At 32.5% G+C, this 10,447-nt stretch overlaps 1 protein-coding gene and 1 long non-coding RNA gene across 3 annotated transcripts; both read left to right on the top strand.

Moving 5' to 3' along the window:
* Positions 1-1,151: 1,151 nt before the first annotated feature.
* On the top strand, positions 1,152-3,916 carry LOC123883595. The gene is made up of 3 exons (XR_006800262.1): positions 1,152-1,449; positions 1,578-1,681; positions 2,456-3,916. It is a non-coding gene; the product is annotated as an uncharacterized LOC123883595 (long non-coding RNA).
* A 792-nt stretch (positions 3,917-4,708) lies between these two features.
* LOC123883594 (legumain) lies at positions 4,709-9,969 on the top strand. 2 transcript variants are annotated; one of them, XM_045932442.1, is made up of 10 exons: positions 4,709-4,822; positions 5,035-5,257; positions 5,532-5,696; positions 7,656-7,812; positions 8,130-8,215; positions 8,299-8,498; positions 8,575-8,623; positions 8,734-8,943; positions 9,041-9,247; positions 9,496-9,969. In XM_045932442.1, the coding sequence occupies exons 2-10, from the start codon at positions 5,042-5,044 to the stop codon at positions 9,676-9,678; spliced, it is 1,473 nt and encodes a 490-aa protein (XP_045788398.1). In that variant the 5' UTR covers positions 4,709-4,822; positions 5,035-5,041; the 3' UTR covers positions 9,679-9,969. The 2 variants fall into 2 exon arrangements, with proteins under 2 accessions (XP_045788398.1, XP_045788397.1); XM_045932441.1 differs by having other exon boundaries at positions 4,737-5,257.
* Positions 9,970-10,447: the final 478 nt, after the last annotated feature.

The raw sequence follows: 10,447 nt of genomic DNA, 5'->3' as shown, positions 1-10,447 counted from the left end.
CTAGCTTGTTGATTTAAAATTGGAACTTTGAAAGCATCTTATAGGTAATGCTTCAACTTCAATATACTAGGTAATGTATACAATACATCTTATGAGTTTCCTGTGGGCAGATGACATCTTCTGATACTAAAAAGTGAGACTACTAATGAAATTTTGTAATAGAGATGCTAATGAAATTTTAAAGAAGTGAGAACACATATTTAGTACTCCCTCCGGTCCTTTTTATAAGAAACACTTTGGAATTTTTATTTGGTCCTTTTTATAAGAAACACTTTGACACAATTCCATTTGTACCCTTATTAAATACAATCAAATAATTCATTATAATGCTAGTGCATTAATTAGAGAGACCTATTTCCCATGCTAGTCAAAGGTTAGTTTTGGAATATAACATAAAATGTTAGAATCATTAATGAGAAAATTTACCTTCCTTGGTCTGTGTGATTTTGTCAAAGTGTTTCTTATAATAAGGACCGGAGGGAGTAATAGAGACGGGAACAAAAAATTGAGAGCACAACATAGGTAATTAGCTGCGTCAATGGTACCCTCCAGGTCTGGCAACAAACACGTCAACCAGCTAATATAGCCCAATCGCAACAGCAACAGGTTCAAGTTATTCCACAGCACATATTTCGCCAGTAAGTATATCAGGAATAATAATAATAATAATACTCCATCCGTCTCAATATAATTGTCACAATTTGACTGTGTGTACTATTCATATAAGCTACTTTGACCATATTTTTTTACTAATGCATAAAGATAAATATTAGCATATGAGATCCTGCCAATTATTTTAAGACGAAGGAAGTAATAATAATAATAAATATATTGGCGGAATATTCCTCCATAAAGTGTTAAATAAAAAATGCCAAAATGTTTTGGCCGAAATTTCCGCCAATAACCAGTGACGAAAATTCAAACCGTTTGACCGCTGAAATTAGTGAGGGAATAATCCTTCAGTCAGTTTCTGACACAGGAAGGTTGTGGCGGAAATTTCCGCCAGTAAGTGTGGTGAGTCATCCAACGGTCAAAAGCCTTTTGAGGAAATATTCCGCCAATAAATTTTAAAATTCCGCCAGTACCTTTAAAAGATCCAACGGATGAATTTTTCCCCCTCTATATATACTCATTCCTTCATTTCACTCCTTACAACTTCATATTATATATATCTATAACTTCTCTCTAAATTTTTCCATCTTCTCTTTAAACTCTCTCTAAATTCACTCCAACTTCTTTCAAAGTTCAAACTCTCAATTTTTTTTTTCCATCTCACATCATCTTTCAACACCAACAACTTCTCTTAAAACCTTTTTCTAAATTCACCCCAACCTCTTTCTTAACTCTCTGATCACCATTTCACACCAACAATTTCTTTCACTTCAATTTTCTCTCATTTCTCCATCACCATTTCACTCCAACAACTTCATTCTAATTCATATATATTTTGTAAGTGTCTAGTGTATTATTTTTTAAAATTTTAGTCTATTAATTTATAAAAAAAAAATTAGTCTATTATTTTAATAGTTAATTTAAATGATTAATTATTTTAATATTTTTTATGCATTTTAATTTAGGAGTGTTCGTTGGCATATGAGTCAATCCGCACGCTATATGGTCGTTGTCGTGGCTGAAAGATTATTTGGTAAAGAACGAAGTCAGACTCTACTTGGCATACCAAGTAAGCAATATAAAGTAATTTGTATAATACTTTTTATTTTAAACCTTAGAATAAATTGTATAAGTGTAATAATTTTTTGTTATTGACTAATTTTAAATTTAAACGTTTTTTTATTATTGTTAATGGTTTTCAAACAAAAAAACTTAATTACGTACTATATTTGTTTTTATAAGAAAAGTAGGTGAAAAAAAAATCATTTTTTTTGTTCTAATATATAGTTTTTTTTGGTTCTAAAACCAACAAAAATAATTAAGTTTTTTTATTATGTTTGTCAAAAAAAAAACATTTCTATTATTTAACTCATTTTAATTGAAAGAAGCATGATGATCATTTTTAAGATAAATTAAAGCACGAATTATTAATATTCACTTTAAATTTATTATCGTTTTTTTTGGTACAAATTATCATATTTTATTTTTATTTTTAAAATATAAAATTTGGCAATTTATTGTTTGTAGACTTAATTAGTAAAATGGTCCCTTAAAGGCATTTTTGGTTTCACATTGGTCCTTTAACGAAAAAAAGTCCGAATAAGTCCCCTAGAAAGGGACTTATTCAGACATTTTTTTCTTTAAGGGACCTATTCGAACTTTTTTTCTTTAAGGGACCAACCAAAAATGTCTTTAAGAGATCATTTTACTAAAGTGTTGTTTGTATGTTGTAACATATGTGTGTTGCTATACACATATGATATGTAGCATGTTAAATACCATCCCTTATATATGATATCGATCTAATTAGTAATCTGTTGATATGCTATATTTAATTTTTCAGATCATAGTTATGGATCGTAGCTGGATGTACGATAGATATTATTTTGGAAGGACAAATTAAAGAAAATTTCAAACTCGGGGTTGATCTATTTATCAAAACGGTAAAACGGATGCGCGTTGTCATAAGTGAAGGGGAAATTAGATGTCCGTATGCGGTTTGTGAATGTAGACGTATTTGAAGCGAAGATGAAATTAAATATCACCTATATACTAAATGATTCAAACCCATTTATTGGATTTGGTCAAGTCATGGTGAAACAATTTTGTCGGCCCCGACGTCGAGTGCTAATAATATTGGTGTTGTGTATCAAGGGGCTTCAAGCAACAATGCGCCAATAGTAGCTGCTCAAAATTATTAGCATTACCCCTTCAGCGAGATAAACAATATGATAAGTGATGCTCTTGAGATTAATGTCGTGAACAATGGGTCGGAAGATGAATATGAAGATGAACTTCCGAATATTGAAGCCTAGAGATTTTTTAATCTTCTAATCTTTCTAATTTTTTTATTACTTTAATTTTTAATTAATTTTATTAATGATTATTTTTTATCATTAATTATATATTAATTATATATTAATCGTTAATAATATTTATATTATTTTGCTTTATGCACAGATACGATGCACTTGGTTGAAACAATTTGATAAGACGATGATTAAAATATTCAACAAGAAATGTTCAAAGAGGATGTCAACTTTGTTCTCTAATGTGCGCTGATCAAGAAAAAAGCCTGACGGGATTAGTGCTAACTCTTGGCCTGATTTGATAAAGAAATGGGACCAGACTTGGTTTCAGGAAAAATGCAAAAAGGCGGCATCAAATAGAGCGTCTGATAATAGAGGAGGGAGCATACACCGCGGTGGACAGACATCTGGTGCTACCTTCCGTGTTCAAATATTTCAAGGATCATGGACATGAACCATGGACAAACATCTTGGGAAGCTGGCATATGCTGAGTGGCGAGCTGATTCATGTCCACGATCCATGAAATATTGAGCACAGAATGTAGCACCAGATGTTTGTCTACCACTGTGGATGTTCCCTCCTCAATTATCAGATGCTCTATTTGCCGCCACCTTTTTGCATTTTTCCTGATACCCGGTCTCGCCCCATTTCTTTGACAAATCAGGCCAAGAGTTAGCACGAATCCTGTTAGGCTTTTTTCTTGAACAACGCACATTAGACAACAAAGTTGACATCCTCTTTGAACATTTCTTGTTGAATATTTTAATCATCGCCTTATCAAATTGTTTCAACCAAGTGCATCGTATTTATGCATAAAGCAAAATAATATAAATATTATTAATGATTAATATATAATATATAATTAATGATAAAAATAATCATTAATAAAGTTGTATTTGAGCTAGATTGTAAGATTGTTGTGGATATGTGAACAAGACGAGTATCAACCACTCGGAGTATGATTCAATATATTATTCAAAACTATCGAACCTTACTTTATTACTATAACAACTTCGTAGTTGTTTTTACTAGACGTCAAACAAACGGTAGCGCTCATGCACTCGCAAGAGCAGCTTTATGCCATGCTTCTCGCAATACTTTTAATGTAATAAAAATTACTAAATTGTCCTTTGTGAAAAAATGTATTTATGGTTGACTTTGCATATTTCAATGTAAAGTAGTAGTATTAAATATAGAGTTGTGTTTGGAAAAAAAATGTGTCTTGAAACTTGTAAAAGAACATATATTTGTGGACAATTTTTTTCTTTCAAAGAGTGTTTGTGTCGGAAATCGGGTTGTTCGGCTCGGAGAGTATCACCATATAATTAAGGACGGAGAGAATACTTTTCACATTAGGGGCGCAACCGATGTGATAAGGACATCTTTTACATTGATTTTTTCACAAATTCAACCCCTAAGTCATTTCAATCTTTACATCAAATTTAATTCTTAATCAAATTTAATTCTTAATTGATGACCTCATATCTTGTATTTGTCCCATAAACTTTTTGTAGGTCAAATCCCCCTATTTTGTGCTCTTAAGGGCACATGTTAAGAAGATAAATGTGAAAAAAATTTATTGAACTTGTGATGTATTCAATTATTTAAACATTAAATTCTTTGTATCATTAAATGCTATATTTTTATTTTTAGGTAGCTTAACATGTGCCCTTAGGGCACAAGTTAACATGACCCTTATCCGATATATCTAATTTATATCTAATCCTAGGAATTTAAAAATATAAATATCAAACAATCAACGGCAGAGAGAGTTCAATACAAAAAAGAAGTGATCGAGACTGAACGAATATTTTCCAATTAAGAAAGCAAAGAAGAAACAACATAGCAAAGAAAAACTTGCACTACTAGACATAACAAACAACAAAAAATATCATACTAGGTAGGTTCACAGTGTTTAGTCACATATGTATAACTCCACGCGTATACACAATTGTTCCTTAACAATCCACCATTTTCAACGTGTCACACTCTTGTTTTGCATGCCACCTTGTCTTTAATTAACCAAGTCAACAATCTTCTCGTAGCTTCTCCTCTTTTTATGACTCACTCTTTTCGATTTTTCTCTAATTGCTCTGTTTTTCTTCTTCTCAGCAAAAACATGTTTTCCAACTTTCTTTCATGTTGGCCATGGTTGTTGTTGTTGCTGAGTTTGCACGGTTCAGTTGCAAGACAGAACCGTTTTGAGTGGGAACCGGTTATTAGATTACCGGGTGAGCCGGATGAACCGGTTGATGCTGACGTGGATGAAGTTGAAGGAACTCGATGGGCGGTTCTTGTTGCTGGTTCAAGTGGTTACGGCAATTACAGACACCAAGTAAGTATCCAATTATATTCCTTAATTATATCATTAATTTTCATTTAGTTTCTGTTAAGATACACATCGGTTGTGAGTTGGTTCAATCGTCTGTGTTTATAAAGTAGAGACAATCTTCACCGGCTTGTTACAACCGGACAAACCAGTGAGTTTCTAAAATTAATTAATCAGAAACTGAGCTTAAGTGATTAATAAGCTCTTAAGATGAATGAACCATTCAGGAAAATCGAGTTCGACTCATGCTCTGTTTTTTTTGTTGATTTGGTTGTTGTAGGCAGATGTGTGTCATGCATACCAGGTTTTGATAAAAGGAGGAGTGAAAGAAGAAAACATCGTGGTGTTTATGTACGATGATATTGCTGATAGCGAGATGAATCCTAGACCTGGAGTTATCATCAACCACCCACAGGGACCCAATGTTTATGTCGGCGTTCCTAAGGTACTTGATTTTTTTTTATTTTTTTTGGTAAAGTTTTAAGGTACTCCCTCCGTCCCAAAATATAAGAAAAAAATGGTCAACCAAAGTGGAGCTATTTGGTTAAAAATAGCTTATAAAATTACAACTTTCACTAGTGTGAATTTATAAAATTGCATAATTTATATTGCATAAGCTGTTTGTACAAGCTCTAAAAAAAGCTGGGCTAAACAGACCCTTAGTATTTGTTAGGATTTCGGTAAAAAAAAAGTATTTGTTAGGATTATATCTCGGTGAATGAGTAGTTCAACTGATTTAAACTAATTAAGGGTCCGTTTGATCTCTACTAGATAGAACAAAACATTAAGACATGACAAACGTTGTATTGAACAATTTTTGTGCACAAATCAAAAAATTATTTTGGTATTTTAGATAACTTGTGCAGAAGACAAAAGATTGTCCGGTAGTTCAGTGGGGGACAAAATTTGTCCTGTCCATTGGCCCTCAGTTTGTTCAGTACTAGGAAGAAATTTAAAATCAAACCCAATATAACTGAAATTGTCATATCGAGTATTTTAGCAGATCAAACATGTCCTCCAAGAGTTAAAAGGAGTGAGGGGTTCAGTTCAAACTCCGACTATTTAGCTTTTTATTATTAGTATTATTATTATTATTTTTTATTTTTATAAATAAATTAATGAAGTGCTTGAAGTGGGAATTATCCTGCACTAATTAATAATATGGCCGCCAGCTAGCTAGCTCATATGATTATCATCCATTAATTAAAATCATCCATTAATTAAAACTGTCTATTTTCACCCAAACAAAAAAACTATCTATAGTCTAAAGTCTAAACACACATTGGTCAAATTTGTGCATTTTCTTTTACAATTTTCTTTAGCGCTCGCTAATAATTTTTTTAATTGATGATAAATGATGTTTGTACATCAAAATCTTTTTGTCTTTTTGTTAGAAAGTACTAGCACATACATTGTCGGTATTTTGATGTTTAAACAGCACAAATTTTTTTATATAAGAAACATATACACTACACAACAAAAATATACACAAACACCAACTGGATATTGTATTTAGATTCTGAATGTCAACTTCTTTTCAAGAGAAAGGTGGCTTGAATTTTTTGAAACAAAAAATATTGTTTAGATCAATTAAACCAACTACATTAATCCTAAAACAAAATTGTTACCAACCACAACTAATAATTATAATTTTGAACAACCCTTGAATGAATATTCTGGAATTAAGTCACAGTTGGCTAGTGCTTTGGAGCATTTAATTAATGGAATTTCTTTTTGCTTGAAAGCTACTCTATTAATCAATGAAGTACAACCTTTTTGTTAATAAATATTTCTCTTTGGACATCTTTGATGCTGGCAATGAAATTAAATAATTAGAGATCTTCATCTATCCTTCATAATTTTTTTGTTTTTGATCAAGTAGCCTAGTGGCAGCTAGAAATAATAAACGGAGTGTTTGGGGTTTAAACTCCGACTCTTGCATATATAATGTGATATTGCTATCAACTGAGCTAAGCTGACCAGACTGTATCCATTATAATTTAATTGAGCATATTAAAGTCTAACACTGTCTGATTTAGAATGAAATATAAGTAAAACTATTCAATTAAATCAAAATTTTGGCCAAATACATGACTTTTTGGATCATTTTGCTTATATTTTATTTCAAATGAAGTATTTGATTTGATAAGTTACAAAAATAACAGTAAATTGGACTAATGAAGCAATAATTGCGCTGTTTGAAGTCTCTAGTGATTTGAGACGTATAAGCAAATAAAATTGATGTTTATATCGGTACAGTACAAGCAAAAGAATTAGGTGTGATACAGTTTGTTGATAATAATTTTTCTTGAATAGTAAGATTCTTATTGGGGCTGTTACTTGTTGCAAGAGAATATGCTCTTTTGCACTATTTCACTGTGTGATGTTTATTCTCAATCTGCAGGATTACACTGGCGACGACGTGACAGCTGAGAATCTATATGCTGTTATTCTTGGAGACAAGAGTAAAGTAAAGGGTGGAAGTGGCAAGGTGATCAACAGTAAAGCCGAGGACAGAATATTTATATACTACTCTGATCATGGAGGCCCCGGAGTTCTTGGTGAGTTAATTAAGCACTTAAGCTTGAATTTTAGTTTTACTATATAAAGTAAAGACTAATCCCTTGAGCAGGCTAGAACCGTAATAAGTTATAACAATGGATTTCATAATGTCATGGAATAATCGCAAGTTTTACAATTTGCGGACTAATACACTCTTTGAGCATAAAAGTTTCCAAATATACATTGATCATATGATATAGTAATGGATTGTACAATTAATTTTTGAATTTTTATGTGAATTATGAGAATGATCAAACCAGAACTAGATTTATCTTCGACAGAAGTTACAACTCGTTGATTCCGATTTCAATTGTAGGGATGCCAAATATGCCGTATGTATATGCTATGGATTTCATCGATGTTTTGAGGAAGAAGCATGCATCTAAAGGTTATAAAAAGATGGTAAGATTTAATTTCTCAGGTAGATGATGAGCAAAAATGATGTCACTTTATGTTAATTCATGAAACTGTTATATTTTGTATAGGTTATATACATTGAAGCTTGTGAAAGTGGTAGCATGTTCGAAGGTGTAATGCCTAAGGATCTTGATATTTATGTGACAACTGCATCCAATGCACAAGAGAGCAGTTGGGGAACTTACTGTCCTGGGGTGGATCCTGCTCCACCTCCCGAGTACATCACTTGCCTCGGAGATTTGTATAGTGTTGCTTGGATGGAAGATAGGTACTTTTCGCTTTTGCTCAAAACTTGACGCTTTCAATTTCAAGGACTAAAATGCTGAATTACTCGCCTTGTGCAGTGAGACACACAATCTAAAAAGGGAAACGGTGAAACAACAATACAACTCGGTAAGATATGTGTTTTCAAAATGTTATAGCAATGTTGTGTTTCAGTATAAGCTTTGGTGGCGAAGAACATGAAAATGAACAAACAATTAATGTTTTAATTTCTTGTGTAGGTGAAGGAAAGGACGTCAAATTTCAACAACTATGCATTAGGCTCTCATGTGATGCAATATGGTGATACCAACATTACAGATGAAAAGCTTTATTTATACCAAGGTTTTAATCCTGCAACGGTGAATCTTCCTCCACTCAATGGCAACCTAGAAACTAAAATGGAAGTTGTAAACCAAAGAGATGCAGAGATTCTCTTCATGTGGAAAATGGTATTGTCCTCAACATTAAACTTATTATCAACTAAATCCTTAATTGTTCAAACAACTATGTGGTACTAGATTTATAAACTGTTCATTTTTCTTTCAGTATGAGAGATTAAGTCATCAAACAGAAAAGAAGAAAGAGGTCCTCGAGAAGATTGCGGAGACGGTGAAACATAGGAAACATTTAGATGGTAGTGTGGAATTGATTGGAGTTTTATTGTTTGGTCCAACAAAAGGTCCTTCAATTCTACAATCCGCGAGAAAACCTGGTCTTCCTCTTGTTGATGATTGGCAATGCTTGAAATCAAGGGTAAACATAAATAACTGAACACTCTTCTTGTTATACTTATATGGCACGAAACTTTTGATGAAAAGCTGTTTGGTTTCTGACATGTGTCAGTGTCTGAGAGCTACATGTATTCATTTTTTCATACGTGTCACTGTCTGGCACCTACATGATGTAGTCATTTTTTCAAATTATTATCATTGTCAACCTGTGTCATGTGTTTGTGTCTGTGTCGATGCTTCATAACTTTTAATGTTGAACTTGGTTTGTAGGTTCGTGTGTTTGAAAGTCATTGTGGATCATTAACTCAATATGGCATGAAACACATGAGGGCATTTGCAAACATTTGCAACAATGGTATTTCTGAGGAATCAATGGAGGAGGCATGTATGGCATCATGTGGTGGGTATAATGTAGGGCTATTGCATCCATCAAACAGAGGTTATAGTGCTTGATTTTTGTGTGCAACAGTTTCTTTCCATAATATGAAAGAGTAAGCTGGGGTGCCTAAGTAAGGTAAGGTAGAAACTATTGGGTGGGAATTGAGGGGAAAAGCAAGCACAGTCCACTCAATCCAGCAGCCCAAAGACATGTGGATAATGTTATTTGCATTTGAGAGAGTGGTTAGTGTCTAGTGATGATGAGTGTTTTTGTATTTGGTAGTGTAAATATATTAGTGTGTGATACTTTTCAATAAAATAAGACATTAATTAGGATATGCTCATTCAGCTTATGTTTGATATCAACCTGAGAATCACTTCATAGTTGACACTAATCTACCGTGACTTTTTAAAAGCTATACTCTGGAATTTCCGTAAAATCACATGATTGTGGCGTATCTACCGTGACTTTTTAACTGCTTAATATATTTTTTCCTACTTAGGATATTAGCCTACATGTTGCTTCCCTCTGATTTTTATCTTGGGGAAATTCTCTAATTCATATTGTTGATTGTTTATTAGTGTGAAGTAGAATAAACGAATTTTGCCTAGAAAAAATAAATGAATTTATATTTTGGTTTACCATCGTCTCCTTCTCTGAAAAAATGAAGGGTTAATTAAGAAAAAAAGATAACTTGATTTTTAAGTTATTAATTCCAAAAAAATAGTTACAATTGAAGAGGATCTTTCAAACCTTTTATGTTTAAAAACTACTGATAAATATTTATGAGGATTGGAGAGGGACATTGCCATAACAAAATGGAAGACATACCTTTAGAATATA

The sequence above is a fragment of the Trifolium pratense genome, linkage group LG5 (genome assembly GCF_020283565.1).
Source record: "Trifolium pratense cultivar HEN17-A07 linkage group LG5, ARS_RC_1.1, whole genome shotgun sequence".
Classification (NCBI taxonomy): Eukaryota; Viridiplantae; Streptophyta; class Magnoliopsida; order Fabales; family Fabaceae; genus Trifolium; species Trifolium pratense.
The sequence above is the reverse complement of the archived record's forward strand: the minus strand, read 5'-3'. Positions and strand labels throughout refer to the sequence as shown.

What these genes read in the sequence shown, in the direction of transcription:
- LOC123883594 (XM_045932441.1), top strand. Translation starts at nt 4,982, where the DNA reads ATGACTCACTCTTTTCGATTTTTCTCTAATTGCTCTGTTTTTCTTCTT. An exon ending in TGGAGGCCCCGGAGTTCTTG is followed by an intron (nt 7,813 to 8,129) that starts GTGAGTTAATTA and finishes TTTCAATTGTAG; the next exon opens with GGATGCCAAATATGCCGTAT. An exon ending in GTTGCTTGGATGGAAGATAG is followed by an intron (nt 8,499 to 8,574) that starts GTACTTTTCGCT and finishes CGCCTTGTGCAG; the next exon opens with TGAGACACACAATCTAAAAA.